The sequence below is a fragment of the Notothenia rossii genome (assembly GCF_949606895.1).
Source record: "Notothenia rossii genome assembly, chromosome: 12".
NCBI lineage: Eukaryota > Metazoa > Chordata > Actinopteri > Perciformes > Nototheniidae > Notothenia > Notothenia rossii.
In genome coordinates this window covers 19,953,280-19,974,562 of record NC_136911.1, presented here as the reverse complement: position 1 = coordinate 19,974,562, position 21,283 = coordinate 19,953,280, and the positions used below count along the sequence as shown (strand labels likewise).

General features: G+C 43.1%; 2 protein-coding genes across 3 annotated transcripts; both read right to left on the bottom strand.

Annotated features, from left to right (window-relative positions):
- Positions 1-459: 459 nt before the first annotated feature.
- Positions 460-1,817, bottom strand: ppp1r17 (protein phosphatase 1 regulatory subunit 17). The gene is made up of 4 exons (XM_079661338.1): positions 1,751-1,817; positions 1,066-1,156; positions 758-916; positions 460-601 (listed from the first exon to the last, which is right to left on the bottom strand). The coding sequence occupies exons 2-4, from the start codon at positions 1,133-1,135 to the stop codon at positions 531-533; spliced, it is 300 nt and encodes a 99-aa protein (XP_079517464.1). The 5' UTR covers positions 1,136-1,156; positions 1,751-1,817; the 3' UTR covers positions 460-530.
- A 688-nt stretch (positions 1,818-2,505) lies between these two features.
- itprid1 (ITPR interacting domain containing 1) lies at positions 2,506-19,995 on the bottom strand. 2 transcript variants are annotated; one of them, XM_079661297.1, is made up of 16 exons: positions 19,711-19,995; positions 18,993-19,038; positions 17,103-17,140; positions 14,731-14,784; positions 13,184-13,232; positions 11,418-11,495; positions 10,755-10,957; positions 10,163-10,653; positions 9,514-9,574; positions 8,155-8,267; positions 5,850-8,006; positions 5,225-5,352; positions 4,119-4,230; positions 3,346-3,585; positions 3,183-3,233; positions 2,506-2,810 (listed from the first exon to the last, which is right to left on the bottom strand). In XM_079661297.1, the coding sequence occupies exons 1-15, from the start codon at positions 19,820-19,822 to the stop codon at positions 3,186-3,188; spliced, it is 3,930 nt and encodes a 1,309-aa protein (XP_079517423.1). In that variant the 5' UTR covers positions 19,823-19,995; the 3' UTR covers positions 2,506-2,810; positions 3,183-3,185. The 2 variants fall into 2 exon arrangements, with proteins under 2 accessions (XP_079517423.1, XP_079517424.1); XM_079661298.1 differs by lacking the exons at positions 18,993-19,038; positions 19,711-19,995 and having other exon boundaries at positions 16,990-17,122.
- Positions 19,996-21,283: the final 1,288 nt, after the last annotated feature.

The window sequence follows — 21,283 nt, the reverse complement described above, 5'->3', positions numbered from 1 at the left end:
TTCGACTGCTTAATTTTAGTTTACTTGATGCATTATCAATTAATATGGTTTTAAAGAAATACACTGTTTCCGTTGTTTTATACGTTTCCGTTTTTTTTAGTTGGTGGACCAGGTGCTCAATCAAGCAAAGTGCAAACTGGTGTGTCTCATTAAGTCCGGGTATTTAACATGAAGGAAGATGGGGCAGACAGCTTTGAAGTAAATGATAAGATATCATTGGTGTGCTGGTTGCTATGGATGGCTGCCCAGAGATAGATTAACAATAATCTACAGATTTTGTATTAATGGTACATTTATTCTTTTTGTGTGATCTGGATGTCTGCTCCGTTTAGCTACCCCCGTCAACGCAGGTGGTATCTTCCAGTTAGGAGATAAAAGCCATTTAAGAGGGGAGCAGATAGCACTCTTTGAAATTGTCCTGGTCTTCTGGTGCCAGAAAATGTAAAAAACAAACAAATCTTAAGGCCAAGGCAACATTTAATAAGACTGTAAACATTTATTGACAAGAAAATAGAGGTGAAATCCAGGCTTTAATCCTTGAAGTCCTTCTCCTCGTCCTCTAAGTGGACCATCTGCTTCTCCGCCTTCAGCTGTCTCACTCCTGAAGAAAGGAAGACAGGTTTTCAGCTAAAAAACAAAACGCACTTCACAGATGTTTGGTTGGAGAGGTTTCTTCTCTGAGACAACAGGGGATATCTGAGGAGAATGGAACTGTGAGAGTCCCAAACCTGGACTCAGTTTGTGTTAGTGTGCTGACCTGGTATACGTGGAGGAGAGTTGAGGACGGGTGTGTCTTTCCTGCGAGGTTTCTTCTTCTGGACGTCCTCCTGGCCCTCTGAGCAGAGAGCCTTCCCCTCCTCTTCATCGCCCTTCATCTCTGACTTCCTGCCTACCAGGCTCTCCAGCGCCGACTTGTCTGAGAAGATATCATTCAGGTAAAAATCAATGTCAATTAAAAACAATCTGGGGATTTTATTCCTTGAAAATAGGACAAAAAGAGCTCAAATGATGATTTAATGTTTCAATTATGTTGTACTTTGTGCTGTCATTCAGCTCTGTGCTCACAGTGTTTGCTCTCCTGTGTCATCAGTCGATGTTCAGGCTCCAGGGTCGACCTCACACAGCCAGTCGTCATCTCTGAGGCCCTCGGGACTTTCTACACGTATCACATAACACACACACACACACACACACACACACACACACACACACACACACACACACACACACACACACACACACACACACACACACACACACACACACACACACACACACACACACACACACACACACACACACTCCATTATTCATGAGTGTGTGTGTGTGTGTGTGTGTGTGTGTGTGTGTGTGTGTGTGTGTGTGTGTGTGATTGCCTCATCGACACATCTGCTTTACTTTAGATAATACTGCATGAACTCAAGCGTTGATAAAATGACGACAGTCCAACATCAGTTCTTTGTCCTTCACAACATCTTCTCTTTCTTTTACTCTTCTTTAAACTTCAAACATGTCAGAACCGGTGTCTTTGAACATATTTGTCAAGTTAGCAGATGCAATCTTTTTTGATTCTCTAAATGATCAACAAAGACAGCCAGTATGGCACAAAAATCTAAATACAAAATATAATAGATCCCCGAATGGTTGCATGTGGCTGCGAAAATGAAACGAAAGCAGAGAAAGCTTTGAAACAGTTTCAGACTAAATCAAAGCAGCCGATGATGAATAAGGAATCAAAGTGTGTTCTTACCTCGGTCTCAGCAGTGTCACACGTTCGGAGCAGAGCAGTGAGGGTTATGAAGCTTGGAGGAGGAGCATCTGCTGATCCCGTTATCTACTCTCCCCCCCTCCCCCCCCCCCCCTCTTCCTGAAGAGCTGGTGAATATCAATATAAGTCTAATTAGCTCCTTTTAAGAGAACTGACCTGAACACACCCTCTCATTGTACTCGATAAAAACGGGTTGTTAGTAAACCCTCTGTCGCACCTCCTTCTTGACGATATACAACATGCTCATCATTTTTAATTTGCTTTGTACACGTATTCATACAAACATAACTCCTTCAAGAATAATGTTATCAATTATTTAACCTTAAAATCGTCTATTTCATAAAGATGGTGTTAAACATTGCAGGCTAACAATGTTGGACTGCTTGATGATATTGAAATATATCACTAAAAAAGAAGATATACAGAGTTTGGTTTCAGGAACATATCAAATAAATGAATAAAATAATAGGAAATGTAAATGGGTATGGAAGTGCACAGGAACAGGAAGGAGTGTTTCTGCCCGTTCTTTTCAGCTCTTTCCTTCAAAAAGACCCTTGTGATAATCAAACCCTTTTGAAGTCTTGACGGGGGATTATCCTCTGGTAATTGAGACATCCTGCTGAAGTGTTCTGTAGACCGCTGGAGCTTTTGTTCCAAACGTCCCCCCAGCACAACAAACAAACAACAACAACCTCAATGTGAAATAATACAGACACGTAAGAAAGAGCACAAACGTGTTTCACTGTTCTACGGTTTATTGCAGTGGAATTATTCACACGAAGCTTTCTGAGCAGAAGCCTCGTGTGTATCTGTATTAAATACTTACATTTATATAAATATATATATTTTAAACATGTTTTTATGATTAGACAGCCGATTACACATTTTTCCTTTACAACAAAGTTTGCTTCTCATGCAGCTCGTAGTGGTTCTAGAGGCACATATTAACAATTATTACAAAAGGGGTACATCTGAAAAGATATTCTTCAGTGAATGGAAGACTTCAGGACCCCCCCTGGTTCTCAGGCAGCACCACGGACACCTGCACATCAGGATGATATACAAGCACAATTTAAATTAAACCTAAAATGACATTTTATTTGGGTATAAATTGCAATATTTATTCGTAACACGGGCAGTTCTGTGGTCTAAACTAGGGTTAGGGCTCCATAGCATTGAATCAATCCTTATCCGCTTCATTAAGTGATGTCTTTTTCTGTGTTCTTCATTGACCATGCAGCTGCAATGTTAATCAAATAAGTAAACTTTTGATATATTGAAAAAGAAAAGAAAGCGATATAATCTTCCTTCTTGTTGACCCAAATATTGGTTTTCTGTTAATAAATGAATTTCTATATCAGATGTATGCAGTCTTAGGCAGACATTTCAATTATGATTAATAAAAAAACCTCACCTTTTACTCCAAGGAGTCTGTGTTCACAGAATGACGCAGAGACTCCTTCAACTGAAAAACATGACAGGAGTTTACTTAATAATATAAAAGTATCAAAGACTGAACCTCGACACGTCATCCTCTCTCTACTTGTTTCCCTTCATATAGTAACGTGATGTCTTACTCTCTGCAGGAAGCCCATCATGTCCAGCTTCATGTCCAGGCCCTCACAGAGGCACTTTGATCCAGGGGGGGACTGTCTGAGGGTCTCCTCCACTGCGGGGGGGTTCCCGAGCCGCATGCAGCACTGAGTGGCTACCGTCCTGCCGGGGGGGGCAAGGCTCGAGGAGGGGGGTCCCGCTCCAGGTAGGACGCTGAGCTGAGAGCAGAGCAGAGACTGCTCGTCCAGCAGCCTGTGCATCTTCTGATCAGAAACAAGGAATACCACTTTGTTTATACAGAGGAATACTACTTCAAATATATCAAATATCTATTATTTAAAACACATGCTGAGAGTTGGTGAAAGATATGGCTTATAGACAGTACAGAAGTGCATGTTTCTGTAGGGTGACTTTAATTCTCTACCGGCCTGTCCCTTTAAGAAGAAACAGCGCACTTCCCCTTTAAGATGTCTTTGTTGGTCATTTTCCTGCTTTTATATTATTCAGTTACAAAAAGGAGGTTGTTAGCTTTTTAATTAACTAACAATATTATATGTTATGTTTTCAAAAGGCCTCTTCAGAGGGCACATTTGATTCATGTATTTTGTCAAAGCAACAACTGATCAGCTCTAATAGGGACTGATTGAGGACACCTGGGTTAAAGTGGCAACAATTCCAGAGCTCCTTCCTGATTGGCTACAGGCAGCAGGTGCCACGGGATAAAAGGTTTTGGAAGACAGGAAGCTGGTTTTCCTGTGGGTTTCTGTGAGTGTGTTTGTGTGAAAGAGGGTCTCACCATTTTCAAGCTGTCATCGTAGTGATGGGCGAGTTCATTCAGCTGCTGCTCCAGCTGCTCCGCCTCCTGCCGCACCGCCCGCCTCAGCTCCTCTATGTCCTGAACCTTCACCCTACACACAAAACCGCTTTCTTATTGTGGAATGCATTTCACATACAGATCATTATTTACTATTGAGATGATGGGTTATCGGTATAGTAAAAGGGATCGGGAGAAATGGTTCATCTCGATTGAAATGGTATTCTAAAGGAAACGCTGTATATATTATCACTATTGCTGAGTTAAAACAATAAATAGGTGATCTGCTTCTTGGGCTTGAAGGTGCTAGAATAGACAGTTTACTTTTAGGTGCTTTTGGGGCGGGTGTTTAACCAGATGTGTCGATTGAGTTCATGTTGAAAGAGACGTAGCATACTCTACTACAGGGGTCGGCAACCCCTGGCACCGTAACCAGTGGCACACTAGGAATAAGTGGACAAAATATTTCAATTGTATTTTCGGATCCTGAACGAGACCGCCGCCAGAGCGCGTCTCCCGGTTACCTGCAGAAGGAAGCCATGCACGTAACGCAGCCCCGCTCTCTTTAACTCCAGGCGACTTTCTGCTGCTTTCCTCCCTGGTGCAGTGCTGATCGTTTCACCACGGAGGAAAGCACTTCACTAATTGCAGTACCCATAAGGAGCTGTACAAATGGAGCAGTTTTGGCGTGGCTGTGTCTTTAGTTGAAAGCCCAGTGGCGATTTGCTCATCTCTCATCGAAATAATATGCTACACAGGGGCGGACTGGCCATCTGTGTGTTCTGGAGAATCACAGAACGGACGATCAACATTATGATTATTATGGCGTTTAAACCAATTATTTAAATGTGTTTGTTAAATTCGGCATCATGTAAGTTGCGCTGACAGGTCCACACACTGCTTCCCCGCAGCGAGGCTCCCCCCGCCCTCCTGTTGACAGTTCACGAGCGTCGTCATGCTGATAATAATTTTTTTCAAAAAGGTTGCCGACCCCTGCTCTACTTACTAACTAACTAACTAACTAACTAAAGCCACATATGGTGACCTCAATGTTGACACAAAGTCGAAATGTCAGGGTGTTTGTGTACCTGTCCTGGTCGGAGAGAGCACTGTAAACGGCAGCCTGGTCCTCAGAGAGCTGCTCCTCCATGTTGCTGAGCACGGAGCGAAACTGCTGCAGACACAGCATCATCTCCTCCAACTCATCCAGAGAGTACTGTCAGCATAACAAGAACATGGGATAAATGGAAAATCAAGAATGATAGATAATAGTTGCATTTACACACCGTTAGCTCAACAACACACAATAAAAACATTTAAGGCCTAGAAGCAGAATTAGAAGTAAGAAAGATTTCAGCTTTTGTGTATCACCTCATTTACCTGCAACACACACACACACACACACACACACACACACACACACACACACACACACACACCATCAACATCTCCACAAACTCCACATGCAAATGAGGCATTGATATGTTAATACGGTCCTGGCTATGAATGGGCCTCCATCTCAAGAACTATGGTAACACAACAACAAATATACTATTTATATCAAAGTGGAAACGTCGTGACTCATTGGGAGATGGACAGCTCACTGCTCAAACAGTTGAACTGACCAAGGACACGGAAAGCTAACATGAAATATAAATCGAAGGAGAAAAAGTACGATGAGAAAGGAGGAATAATGGTGATTGTGTTACTCACAGGAATATTCCCCCGTCGCTCTCCGTGCCTGCAGGTACACTGCTGGTCGCAGGATGAGCAGCATGCGATGGTCTCAGTGTGAGGACCCTCCCAAAGCTTGTCCTCATATTCCCCTCCATTCCTGTCCACCTCCTCCTCCTCATCGGTCCACAGCCCTTTATCCACAGACACCGACATAGGATTTCTAGCCATCCCAGGGAGATAGTCATGTGACTCCCATTCTTTAGGCAAATATGGAGACGAGGAGAAGTTCGGTGTAGGGTTTGGGATCATTCCAGTGGATACGGTCACTTCATACGGGGCAGAATGAAGCCCCCCGCGTGATAACTTCTGGGTGAGGGTGTGTCGTTGGATGTGCAGGTCTGTCCATGATTGGACAGCGCGGAAAGCACTGGAGGTGTCCAAAGGGAGGACGCTAGGGAGAAGGGAGCGTTTGGAGTGAGTCGTGAAGGGAACATCCGTCCTGTGGACAATATGAGAGGAAGGAGATGAGGTCATCTGGACGGAGACGGAGCGACTTGGCGGTTTCAGGTTTGAAGACGCGACGGGGGATGTTAATGGTCGCGTCAAAGAGGAGGGTGAATCTGAGGAGGAAGTTGCATTTGTTGACGTCCGGTTCGTGTCCATTGTTGTTGAGGGTGTCACAGATGAAGTCATGTCTCTACTTGTGGATGAAGAAGAATCGATTAAAGCTTCATTTGTATTCCCAGGAGATTCGTCAGGGGCTTCAAAGCTGCCTGCTTCAGGAGTCGGATTGGAAACCTGGATCGGTTCCGCCCAATAGACCCGCCCTTCATTATCAAGCCGCTCAAGAAACGCCTCTATATCTTCACTTTCACTTCCAGAGCCGTCCACTGAGGTTTGAAACACCAGATCCAAGCTCTCGATCTTTATCAGACCCTTTGGTTCCACTTCAGTTCTGCCGTGCGCTTCTGGCACATCATCAGGTAAAAGTGAAGTGAGCGATTCTCTGTCTGATCCCCTTTGACTCTCTTCCGGTTTGGTTCCAGCTGAAAGCTCCTCTTGCAAACTACAGGACTGGAGCTGCGGATCTATTTCTGTTTGGTTACATACTTCCTCACAGACTAATCTTGAACTTGCTGACAGGCCTGCAGAGCTGTCTGGGACGTAAACCTCTGGAGTCTGCACAGTGTCGGCGCCCTCCTCCCCTCCCTCCCCCCCCGTCCGATGGGTATCCTCAAAGCCTAACGGGAGGTGATTCCTCTGGGAGACATCTTGGACAGGAGGGGCTGGGTGTAAGTTATCATCATGACTTGCTACGTCCTGTTGGGAGTGCTCTGAAAGGCCTGGAATTCTTTCAACAGCTCGATCTACCTCACCATCCTGGCATCGTGATGAGAATGGACAAACTGGACTGGAAGGTTTAAGAGAGGGCGGTGTGGGACTAACCTCCTCAAACTCAGAGGAGTCCAGGACAGGAGCTGAGGGATTGATGGTGTCTGACTGAGAGAAGAAAGAGGGGGGAGTTTCTTCCTCTTCCCTCAGTGGATAAGAGAGGCTTATTTCATCTGAGGAAAGGGACTTTACTTCCGGTTGAAATTCAGGAGAGGCTGGACAACTACGATCAAGAGTTGAAAAGGGATGCGAGGACGGTGAGGACTCAGAGAGGGAATTCCCATGTGAAGCCAACTCAGCCCGTTTGGACTCTCTGTTCCCAGAGGGGGAGTCGGACTGCGAGGCAATCGGCGCAGAAAACAAACAAACCAAATTTGGAGAGGGAGATGAGGCAGGAGGAGGAGGAGGAGGAGGAGGAGGGTCACTCAGGCATGCTGTGCTCTCAGAGTCATGGGGTGGACCAGAGAGGTGGGGGTGTGGAGCATCCTGGTCCTCAGTGTTAATCTCCTCTGAATCTGGAGTTAAAGAGGCAGGCAGCGAAGCAGAGGAAGACTGATCCTGACCACGTGGGGTCTGTAAACTCTGCAGGTTGGATTCCAGGAGACGCGATAAAACGGGAGATGGGGAATGGGGGGAAACTAACGAAGGCTCTGGAGAAAGGAGAGACTTGTCCGCACCAGAAGAGGTTGGAGATGACGAGAGTGGCAGAGATGAAGCGGTATGAGGGGAAGTTGGAGAGGTGGAGTCTGGATTCTCACTGCTCTGGCTGTCGGTGCTTCCTCCCAGCAGGCCCGACAGAGCCTGCGACCAAACACACGTTACAGACAGTCAAACAGCCGGAGACATGCAGTACATCACATTAAAGCACATTGTCAGAGTGAGTGATTTAAAAGGGTACAGAAGAATTGGCATTGCATTTTATAGTGAGAGGAGTGCGTTATTAGGAGACCTTGAGGAGATCTTGTCCCGGTGCCGCCTGCTGACTGAGGGGGGGGATGATGGGCTCCTCTAAAAACCCACTGCTGTCTGACTGGCAGCTGGTGGACCGCATGAAACTCCGCGCTGCTCACACACAAGAGAAAGGGAAAGCAATCAGAAAGAGGGACAGTGTGTTATATTCACAACTCAAAGGGGTCCTATTATACAAATGTTCAGGTGTATATCAGTATATAGTATCTCTACTTTAAAGAGTCCTCTCCTGCTGGTGTTCAGGTGTATATCAGTATGTAGTGTCTCTACTTTAAAGAGTCCTCTCCTGCTGATGTTCAGGTGTATATCAGTATGTAGTGTCTCTACTTTAAAGAGTCCTCTCCTGCTGATGTTCAGGTGTACATCAGTATATAGTGTCTCTACTTTAAAGAGTCCTCTCCTGCTGATGTTCAGGTGTATATCAGTATGTAGTGTCTCTACTTTAAAGAGTCCTCTCCTGCTGATGTTCAGGTGTATATCAGTATGTAGTGTCTCTACTTTAAAGAGTCCTCTCCTGCTGATGTTCAGGTGTATATCAGTATGTAGTGTCCCTACTTTAAAGAGTCCTCTCCTGCTGATGTTCAGGTGTATATCAGTATGTAGTGTCTCTACTTTAAAGAGTCATCTCCTGCTGATGTTCAGGTGTATATCAGTATGTAGTGTCTCTACTTTAAAGAGTCCTCTCCTGCTGATGTTCAGGTGTATATCAGTATGTAGTGTCTCTACTTTAAAGAGTCCTCTCCTGCTGATGTTCAGGTGTATATCAGTATGTAGTGTCTCTACATGTCTCCATGCTTTAATGTTCAAAAAGCTCTGTATTGTTCTCATACTGCCTGTGCTGCAGCACCTCTTTTCACCTTCAGTCTGAAACCAGAGCCCAGTCTGCTCTGATTGGTTAGCTGGCTGGCTCTGTTCTGATTGGTCAACCGCTTAGAGATGTCCCGCCCCTTAGCCTGTCACGTACAATGTATTGGAGCGCGAGGTTTACATAGAGAGGTCACTATGTTTTGGCCTGACAGAAAACCATGCAGTATAACCAGCAATGATGCCCGTATGGAAATGACCAAAGCCTCTAATGCGTTTGCATTTTTTGCATCATGCGAGATTGTCCAATGATGCTGAAACTGTATGCCGGTGATTTACATATTTATGTTCCCGTTGATAGTTCTATCATGTAAAACAAACACTCTAAGTCGAATAAGCGGTCTGTGTTGTAAAGTGTTATTCAGGTGTGATAAAGTTTTGTTAAGGAACTACTTTGCCTGTGTTCCAGTCGTGGTAATATAGAGAAAGCAAGCGAATTGTGAATACTTGAATAAATAATGATTTAGAGACCCACCTAAATGTTCTGATCCTCCTGTGTAGCTCCCTGTCGCACTACTTTCATCAAAACTGTGGATCTGGAATGATACATATAAAAAAGGATAATGTTAACAACAACAGAGATGTGTGTGGGAGTATGAGTTATTAAATGCATATTGCAATCCCATTGGATCAGCTCTGCTGCAAATCATATATTAGTTAAGATATAACGTTTAGTTTACAGAAATGTGTTATACATTCAACACTTTCTATATTAAGGGTACGAGTTAGTGACTTTGTTCTACTTGATTGCATTTTATTATCTAATTTCAATCATATCTCCTAGTAACTGCATTAACATACAACTAACATGTTTAATGTATATAAAGTTAAAAACACAAAGATACTGATTTTTCCAACCATCAGCATTTACATCATGCTTTATTGTCAGGAATGGAAGCTGAAGGTAAAGAAATAAAAAGAGATGGATTGAGATATTGTTTTTTAAATAGGGTAAATATGAGCTTTTGTAAGTCAATCAAAATGTGTCATTGTAAAAGAAGAAATCGGGGGAAGTCAGAAAATAAGAAACTCTTCCCTTCCAACAGGCAAACCTACAAAGGATGCTATTGCTAGAGTTGAAATTGATACGCTTTGAGATCTTTGGCAGTTGCAGTTCAACTTGCCTCTTCCATTTCAAATGATTCCCTGGCCGGTCCTGTGCTCCTCTTCCTCAGTAAAACATTGGTTGGGGGTCTGGGTTGACCTTCTGTCAGGGGCCCGTGTCTGAGGGCTCCCCCCTGGACTGTGAAAGCAGCCATATTAGGGTCCGGACCGGGTCCTTGTTCCTCCGCCAGAGGACTCAGACACACGGTCTCCAGGAGTCCAGGTTTGGCTCTTTTTAAGGCAGATTTCTTGTCTCCAAGGCTGCATGGAGTTTGCATAGCTTCAGGTGGATCAGCAGCCGGTGTGGTTAGGTCAAGAGACTTCTGGCTGTGGATTTGGCTGAGGGACTTCTTTGACGCTCGCCTGAACAGCATGCCCACGTGCCGCCTCTTCTCCCGGGCCTCAGGAGTCAGGGCTTTCCCCAGGGGGGCTCTGAGGGGGGAGGAAGGCCCAGCCAGGGAGGAGAACGCTGTGGTCACCTGTTGGAGAACCTCGAGCTGTCTGAAGCGATCTGGAGGGAGAAGACAGGGAAATCTGGTTATCACTTGTGTTATCAGGAATGATTCTTCACATTCATGTACCGGTGGTCATGGTGCTGAAATCCAGACTTACTGCTGACGTCTGGGTTCTCCAGGTCCAGCCGGTTCTGCTGGGCCTCCAGAAACACATGCAGGTTTATCCCTTTGGCCTGAGACTGGTAGTTGATGAATCGAGCCGGGATGCGTCCGGAGAGGTCAGGCTCGTCGCAGCCAAAGCCCATCTCCAGCAGAACCTCTTCCGGGTCGTCGTTCCACAGGTTCAGGATGTCCATCACACTGACCACAGGGAGGAGGAGATCAAAAATCAGGATATAAGGTAAATGCATGACTCGCCCCCCCCCCCCTAGCATCTCGCCCTGACAGAATTCCATGCAGTATAACCAGCAATGATCCAGATATGGAAATAACCAAAGCCTCTAATGACTTTTTTGCATCATGCCAGATTGTCCAATGATGTGTGTGTGTGTGTGTGTGTGTGTGTGTGTGTGTGTGTGTGTGTGTGTGTGTGTGTGTGTGTGTGTGTGTGTGTGTGTGTGTGTGTGTGTGTGTGTGTGTGTGTGTGTGTGTGTGTGTGTGTGTGTGTGTGTGTGTGTGTGTGTGTGTGTGTGTGTGTGTGTGTGTGTGTGTGTGTGTGTGTGTGTGTGTGTGTGTGTGTGTGTGTGTGTGTGTGTGTGTGTGTGTGTGTGTGTGTGTGTGTGTGTGTGTGTGTGTGTGTGTGTGTGTGTGTGTGTCCAACCTGAGTGTTCCGGAGTGAGCTGAGATTGTTGAGTTGATGCTGTTCCACCGGCTGAGGGAATGACTTGACCGGCTCCTCCTGAGGAAGTACAAAACGAAGAAAGGTTTCACAGACCATATTTCAAATTGTAAAATATGAATTAGCTCTTCATACAAATGTAATATGTATATATACTGTATACCCTGTCGAGGGAATACAGAATTCATCTCTTATTGTGTAATGATTGATCAATCAAACTACATTGACCAGCTGACATTTTATATTTGTGATTTGTGTTATTACTTACTTTCAGATTTAAGAACTACTGAGACACGGACTAATTCATTGTTGGTTTTGCTCTTTGCGTGAGATTTGTCGACAATTATAGCAAATACAGAAGTCATTAATAGCTTTTTTTAGTTTACTCATTACAGCCACTCATTGTCATTTGACACTGGAATCATTCATAAAATCATACTGTTAAAAACTCAAGGTAAACATAAGTAGTAGCTTAACTTCTGCTCTTGTTTGATAATCACTGGCCTGATAAGTTATAGCTAATAATAAGAAAGTTCAAAATAAAATGCAGCCCCCCATCAACACCCAGCGGGTCAAATAGGTCAAATGGGTAAGGTCTGAATGAATACTGGTCTTCCAAACATCACAGAATAGAAAGCAGCCATGCAGTGGCTATCAGCTGTGTGTACTCACATTGTGCTGCAGGTCTGTGTCGATCATAACCCTGTGTGACATGTTTTGCTTGATCTTTTATACTTCTGCCCTCTTCCAGCTGATTCATATTTTCTGCTCAGCTGTCAGGCATTGTAATAACTTTCCTCGGACGCTTTCGCTTTCTATGCAAACCTGTGTGGGCAGTGCAGCTTATTTGCCTGGTAAATATGACTTGTAGGTATCTATCTGCCTTTCTGTTCAGCTCCAGAAGCTGCTGTCACGGCCTGAACCAACAACTGTCAGTCAAAGAGTTCAAATCCAACAAAGAGCATTTCTTTATTCTAAAAGTTTATGTAATCAGATAGGTATTAAAACATTTCGTCCTCGTAACAAAGCGCATATCTTTAAGTCATTACAGGAACAGCTATTGAAGTGTTCTCCCTATTTGCACAAGGTTATCAGGTGTGGTGCAGATTACACTGTATGTGATGCTTTCATGAAGCGCCCTGTCTGCTTTAAGTGAAGTTATGTAAACTGTTTATCTTTATAATATGTTCCACCCTGTCAACCCTTTAATCCCCGGACAGTAGAAATGTAAACTTTAAAACGTATCAATAACATTGAAAGCATTTTACAATAGTCAAAGTAAAGACTTAACCAAAAATGAGATGTAACAAAAATTTAGCTTTAGCCTTTTACGCAAAACACTCAACTGAACATGGCCCTATAAGCAGAACTTGTATAGATTTTACAGCGTGTTAACCTTTTTAATGTTATGTATAGGGTGATAGAGCTGGGCTTCGCAGGAAGCGTCGCAGACAGCTTTCAGTGGTATTTAGAAGAGGGAACAGATGGGGAATGTGCTTACATGAGCTAACACTGCAGCAGCGCTGGTCACTTAGAAAGTTATTTTGTTAGAATATAAATCAACCAAGAAGCTTTGTGTTTTAGTATCTTTTCACCAACAATAAAGAAGTAAATATAGATTACATTTCAAACAGTGTTAGCATGGATTCCAGCAGTGTGCAGTGTGATAGAGATCAGCCTCCCTCTGCACTTCTGACAGGAGATGAGAACAACATGAAGAAGAAGAAGAAGAAGAGAGGTGTCCTTACCACAGAAACTCCTGGACCGTCCTCGCCCCCCGGCTACCATATAGAGACGCTGCAGGAGAGAGAAGTCATGTCATCCGGACAGACGGGGCACATGAGGCCGGACATGACAGAGAGGGAACATCAGTAAAAGCAAGAAGGCAGCCTCCTTGATTCTCAGCTGGTTGAGAGTCAGCACATCCTGTCCAGGTCTGTGTCAGGGCTCCTTGAGCTATATTAGGAAAGTGTTTCTCTCCCCCCCCCCCCCCCTCTTTGCTCTTTTCCTCCACTGGGTGTTTGGGTTTTGGCAGTTGCCTCCGCCTCTCTATCCCAGAATCCATTTGACACTGGCATGGTGTCAAGAACCAAGTTGTCTGTCTTTCTGCAGTGTCGTACCTTTTTGTTTTAATGCACACATCATCATGTCAGAAATCTACTCTGACTGACAACCTGAATGCAGTCCTCAGAAAAAAGCTTGTTTAAGTTGTGTGCTTTGATGTGTTTTAAGTGCAGACACGGATGCAAAGGTATTTAAGGTACTTTTAGTGTTAATAATTTGAATTGAAATTTTTTGTAATGTTTTTTTTTATTTTTATATATATATACTTTATTAATCCCCGTGGGGAAATTGTTTCTCTGCATTTGACCCATCCTAGTGTTAGGAGCAGTGGGCTGCCATTTTGAACGGCGCCCGGGGAGCAGTGTAGGGAACGGTGCCTTGCTCAGGGACACCTCGGTAGCACTTGGTCTTGCTGGGACTTGAACTGGTGACCTTCCAGTTGCCAAGCCAAGTCCCTATGGACTTCGCCACCACCACCGTTCATCGTCTCCAGCTCATTTCTTGAATCTGCTACAATACACCATCCATGCAAAAGCATCAGCAATTATCTCAAAAGTGATTGATATTTGTTTTATTTAAGGCAAGTTTATTTAAATAGCACTTTTCAGCACGCAACAACTCAAAGTGCTTGCTTGAGTACTTTTTAGGAATAAATAAAGTAAAAACACATTTATATAATGGCATTTTACAACCGGCATTAAAAAGCAAAGATAATAAAATAAACATACAATACATGTTTAAATGGCATACTGTAGTGCGAATATGAGCAGCTCAATTAAAAGCAGCGGCAAAAATATATGTTTTCAGTCTTGATTTAAAAATAGTACGAGTTTCTGCATGATTTGGGTAGTTTGTTCCAGATTGTCGGGGCACGATAGCTAAACGCTCCATGTTTTGTTTTTACTCTCGTAGCCGGCAGCTTCATCTTTTAAGAGGATAATGAACCATACTACTTCTCAAATTAAGTTAGTGTGCCCTGCCCTTAAATGTCCAACATACAGTTCAGGAAAAATATTCAATCCATTTAGAGGTCTGGACCTGTGTGTACCCTCAGTACCATCCTCAGTGTAAATACACAGGAGATTCTGGCTATCCTCTGTGTGTGTTGGTGTTAGATCCACACATAAATAAATCATTGGCTTGCTTTCCTAAACGGCTGAGTGTGTGTGTGCCTATAAAGATTCCCTGCTGAAGATGTCACCTTACAAGTCCAGAGCGGGAGGCTGTTTACCTTCTAGCCCCAAGGCCAGGTCATCGTCACTGCTGGCGCTCCTCTTCAGAGGCTCTGCCGGAGAGAGAGGACACAGAGGACATGAGAAACAGGACATATGACGGAAGAAAGACTTCTGTTATGGTTCAGCAGCATGGGCTCGACAAATGAGGAGAATAATCCCTCTGCTTAGGACTGGATATATCTTTTGAGTTGCTATGCATAAACAATAGTCTTAAAAACGTTTTTGTTCAAATATTAGTGTCACCTATGACCTCTGTAGTCAAGGGATCATGAAAGACTACAATTCCCACGGCACCAGCCTTTAAGAGACACAGATATGGGTGGGAGAAGCTGCAGAGTTTTTAACTGTTAAATTATATTACATACATAATTATAGAAAGAACGACGATGTTAGTTTGTTTATCATTTCACCTGAGTTTTGACTATTGCTATTTTATTTGTTAATTCTCTGGAAATATTTTGTTTTAATTAACCACGAGTCACATCAAATCATCGCATCATCAGAAGCCAAACAAACCATCACAACTGAAACCAATACATTAAAAAAAGACAACACTTTAGAAATCTCATCTGTTTAAAAGTCTGCTTGAACGAAACAAAGGAAGGAATCCTCGACATATTTATCAGAAAGGGTCGAGAGAAAAAAAAATTGGGTCCCAGTTTTCTGCTTTTCAGCAAAAAAAGTACTCTATTTATGCTCTTAGCAGTCCAAAAATGATTTCTGTTGGAGCCTCTACTGCCACCGTGAGGTTAGTGTGTGGCTTTGAGTGAAACCACTTTGACTAAAGATCGAATATCTGCTGATCTGATGTATTTAAAGGGCCCATGTCATGCTTTTCTGGTTATCACCCGTCCCCTTGTGTGTTATGAAGGTTTCTCTGCATGTGAACGGTCTGCAGAGTCACAAACCCTCAAAGTGCACCCTGTAGGGAGTAAAACTCTAACACAGAGAAGACCTGTCTATGCTGCCCCAGAACGCCTCGTTGGAGATTTCTCTTTTTCCATTGTTTGCTTCCTGGGTTCTGTGACGTGTGAACACCCAAATCAACAACAAATGACCGGATTGGCCCAAATGAACCAATCCGTGGTCACCTCACACACCAGGACCCCTTGGCTAACTAACAGGGAGTCCCCATTGACTTGCATAGAGCTCCCTGGTTGGTAATAGACGAGTTGGGATGGTGGAGAAATGCTCTCTGCAGACCCATTCTCTCAGCGTTACAAACCTTTTTCTTACTCAATATCAAGCCACACTTATTGTTTTTACTTCGGCTGTGAGTGTTTGTGTGTGCTCAGGATGAGTTTCGCTTGTTCTCGCTGTATCGCCGACCCGGAAACCTGTCCGCTCCTCGCAGCAACGAGCCTCGCAACGTCCCGAACAATCAGAGCACACTGGGCTCACAGGGAGGCGGGGGCAGGAGCTCCAACAAGCCGTTTAGGATAGAGAGTGAATACACATACTATACAGAGATGCTGTTTGAGAAACCAATGTGAGTTTGGAACATTTAAATCTATTCTAGTAGACCCTCAACAATGGAAATATGATCAGTAGAAATGGCCATGACATGGGACCTTTAACATCCCAATCCCAGAGCTATTGAGACCTCCAAGAGCCCCAATACAGTGGACAGAGTTCTCCTGAGTAACAACAGCAAGGCAGCGCTGCTTTTCTTGAAGGTGACGGAGAGAGAGGGGGGGGGGGGGGCAGCAGACGCATGAGGAGCAATTTGCCGTTCCCATGGTTTTCTCAACCACCATTTGCATGCCGTTTGAATGGGCTGGCCTCGGGGCCGGTGGGGGGAGGAGTGTAGTTAGGTAATCCACACTGTGTACATTCATCAAAGAGAGGCCTTTGATTTCAAAACCACAGAATTGTCATTATTAAGAACATTTGAAATGGACCATTATGGAAAGGAGAAGTGTAAGACACTCCTTAACAAATAAAGTAGGAGGGTATTAACACAATACCATTTTTAAAAGAGCATTACAAATGTGATTAAAAAGGAGAACTCTTATCATTTCTAACACGAGAGCAACAGGAACTTATCCTATTAACCAGTGTTATGTATCTGGTGCTGCACAGCTGCTGTATACCGCACGTCAGCTACTGTTCGTCTGCGTTGTCTCACACTCGCTAATGCCTCGTGTGACATAACACTTTTAGCCAGCCAGTCATCCCTTAAAGATTAACCTCATCACACTGCACTCACTAAAACTACTACAGAAGTGATCCGAACCAAGCAAACATGTACTCACCATCATGTGCCGCTGAATCACACAGGGAAGAAGTCGATATAAAGTTGACACAGTATAAAGATGACAGACGCCTCCCTGTTGTGAAAGCAGAAAGGGATTTCCATTGGTCTTACCTGCAGCTTCCTGCAGTGGCTCATGCTTTGCATCTTCCCTGCAAACACAGGTCACGTTTTATTAGAAGGAGGGACAAGGTTTGAGAAAGCACGGGGTTGGAAGAAGCACTCAGATTACATGGAAGAAGCACTCAGATTACTTGGAAGAAGCACTCAGATTACTTGGAAGAAGCACTCAGATTACTTAAGTAAAGGTAGAAATACTATGGTCTTAAAACACTCCTTGAAATACAAGTAAAAGTCCTGAATTCAAAATGTTAGCCCTCCTGTTGTCTTCGGGTCAAATCTGACCGATTTACTACTTTCATCATAACTTTTTTGTTTTACATTCGACTGCATTAAGGCTTCATGATATCCTTCACAGTAGACATTTGAACATAACAAATTGCTGATCACCACTTTCATTGCATTTTGGATGATTTAGTCCACTTTGTAACACCCGTGGTGTTCCCACACAGACACACACACAGACACACACACACGCACACACACACATACATACATACATACATACATACATACATGCACACGCACACGCACACGCACACACACACACTCTAGATGTGTTCCCCCCCTCTTACAGTATGTGCTCAATCCCCCCATGTGAATCACACCTGGCTGGCACACACAAACACACACACAAAACAATTTGACACATTTCCCGCTCTTATGTGCCCATTAGATTCGATTGCATTAAGGCTTTATGATATCCTTCACAGTAGACATTTGAACATATACAATTGCTGATCACCACTTTCATTGAATTTTGGATGATTTAGTCAACTTTGTAACCATGGTGTTCCCGGTCATAAAGAAAAGGAATTAGTAACCATCCGGATCAGATAAAGCACGCACGCACGCACGCACGCACGCACGCACGCACGCACGCACGCACGCACACACACACACACACACACACAACAATTTGACACATTCCCCGCTCTTATGTGCCCCTCCCCCCACATGGATCACACCTGGCACACGTGATACATGTTCAGTGTCTGTTCTTTGTATATTTACTGCAGTGTTTCATGTATACCAGTAGTCTGATACAATATGTACAGTTTGAAAGGGTGTTAAATGAAATTTGGTGATGAATGGTTTTTGTGTTAATGTAATAGCAGTTAAAACAGTGACCGCGAACACCAAAGTAAGGGGGGGGGGGACGACGACGAAGACAATAGGAGGGTTAAGTAAATATACAGAAGTATTATAAGCTAAATGTTTTCAAAGTAGGACAAATAAAGTTGCTTACTATGAAGACTGGCTCTTTTCACAGTATTCAATTATCATAACACATGACATAATCCTGTTTTTATCACCAACTAATACATGTAAGAGCATTTTACTGTTGCAGTTTGACACTGTGGAGCCAATTGTATATACTTTTTAAAATACTGGTTTGTATTTCGATTGAATTACAGTACTCTTATATGATATGTCATATAATCATATCAAATGTAACTAGTAACTAGGAGTGGTAAATAAATGTGGAAGAGTAAAAAGAATTGCCTCTAAAAGTGTGTGGAGCAGAGGTATAAAGTGGCAAACAATTGAAATACTCAAGTGAAGAACACAGGTGTCAAAATAGTACTTAAGTTTGGTACTTGAGTTAATAATAAACGTTGTTACTTTCCACCACTTGAGATCACACACACATACGCACACGTTATGAGGGCAATACATTATGATAATTGTGTGCGGTGTACTTTATAAACATATGGTTTGGCTCTTGGAATGTACCACCCAAATATATATATTTCACATACAGCACATAGCAGGAACTGAAGAAGCAACAAATGGAAAAGCGTATTCCACATTTCAGAAGAGATGATTAAATTGGAGAATGAACATTACTACAGCAGCCTATATTCCCATGTTAATACTCACTCTGTGGTGGTGAGCCATTTCCTGACACTGTCCTGCCTCGAATTTCCTGCGGTTGACATGATGCAACACATTATAATAATGCCGGTGACAAGTAACCACTGATAGCAAACACATACTGTAAAGCGCCGGATAGCCTCAGAGCTGCTCAGGCACTACATTTGTAAATAAGTGAAATAATTGAAAGTCTGTAAATAACTAGTTACTGATAAGAAAAGGATAGTCTATAGTGGTTGTCCTTTATGTGACATGGCTAAGTTAAAGTAGTGCATCAATTCAATATATGATTATTAACTGGAGCTCATTTTGGTCAATTTCTAGATCCTTGCCACAATTCTTTATTTAATGCTTTTATTAAAATCACTGGATTTCAAAGAACCATATACAGTATATAATCAGCTACAGCTTTTGATGTCTTTCCCAATTTTCGATGTTTCGGTCTTCATTTTGGAATCCATCCCAGTATTATCCATATTGCACACTCAACACATTGTGTCACTGTGCAACAATAATAGAAAACCTGATGTTCACTGTTGCTAACTCAAACAAAGTTCAGAGTTTCATGGGTTCAATTAAAAAATATGTATATAAAAGCACAATTTTGAAAATGATTAAAAATAACTTTTCTTTTAGGTTAACTTTACTTTATTTCTTGTAAATAAGGTTAAACCTGCAACCTGGTTTTGTTGGCTCACAAAGACTATTTGTATGGCGTCCGTACCGTGATGGTCCTGGTCCTGGTCCGGGGTGTACTCAGGGAGGTCAATGTTGCTCCAGTGGACCCTGGAAGCAGCCAGGTTGCTCCTCTTGGCCAGAGCTCCTTCAGACGCCATGGAAGTATCAACAGCTCCTCAAATAATAAGCAGAGGATGCACAAAAACACACCAGAGAAGCATGGACACCTGTGGAATTGGAGGTATGTCTCCTGGTTTCACATAGTCCCGAGCAGCAGCAGCAGCAGCAGCAGTGGAGTTGTTCCCAGCAGAGAGGAGGCTTTGTGGAGATGCAGAGCGAGAAATGCAGCTCTCATTCAGCTCCTGTCCCGCATGGTAAACATACCGGAGCAAAGGAGGGACATGCAAATGAGTTGGTCAGACTTCTCAGCCCTACAAGGAAATATTACATCCTGGCTGACTTGTTGATGCCTTCCTGCTCCACTTTTATCTGCTTCTGCCTGCCTGTGGCCAGAGGAGGAAACAATACTCTTCATGTTCCTTTATTAGTACTTTTCAATATAATGTGTGTAGCATACAAACTAATGGAAGCAGCAAGTTACACAAGTTTGTCATGTGTTTTTAAAGGTGTCACTGTTTCTCTTGTCAGTGTTTGTTATTTGCATACTGCTTTTTTCCCGCCCCAATGACACCCTTTCTGTCCGGCCCTAACAAGAGCATTTGTTTGGCGTGTATATTTATAACATTATGCAAACGTTGTGGTTTTATGATGTCACGCAGGTATGCTTACTGTCACTAGTATTTCTGACATTCCTGATATAAAACAGCTTAGCAAAGTTAAAAAATAGACTTTGTAAAACTTTGGAGTTTGAAGCATTATGAAAAGATTGGAGTTTTAGGTTAGGTCTGCTATCAGCAACACTTTGTATGACTGTGCAGGCCTCTGAGCTGATAGGCTGCCTTTAAAATGCTAATTGTTCCTCTTTTAATAGCTAAACGGTGTGTACTAAGAAGAAGAGAAGAAATAAATGAGCAGAGCAAAAGAGAAGCCAGTGTGTGTGTTTGTTTATGGATGTGAAAGCAGTCATTGTGTGCGACCTCTGTCCTATTTGTTTCTACCACCAGGGGGCGACAAAACCTTTCAAATCCTAAACAAAGTGTCTGTAACTCAAAAACTAGTGCTGTCAACTTCAGAGAATTTAGATAAAACTAAGCAAATGTACTAATGTCAACACAAATATAAAGTGTATTCATCAGCCCAAACTGTCATTAAATAAACTAACTTCAAAGTGTATGTTAAGATTATTTTAAAGGACTAATTTAAGTATAGGTTAAGATAACACTGTAGGAATAGGGAAATGTCCCTAGCTGCACAGTAATATATTTTACATAGATAAAGGTGTTCCTGTGTTACTCCTCTGTGGTGCTCCTGTCTGTATAATTGGCTGAATTACACAAGTATTAAAAGCCACACCTGAACGTAAAATGTCTGTAATGCACTTGTCATTTAATTTCTCCGAATAAAAAACGCACATTTTTCATGAAATTGCTGTTTTTTTTAAACAAATGTAGGCCCTGAACTTCATCTCTGCTACACACTGGGACCGGAGGCTTCTGAGA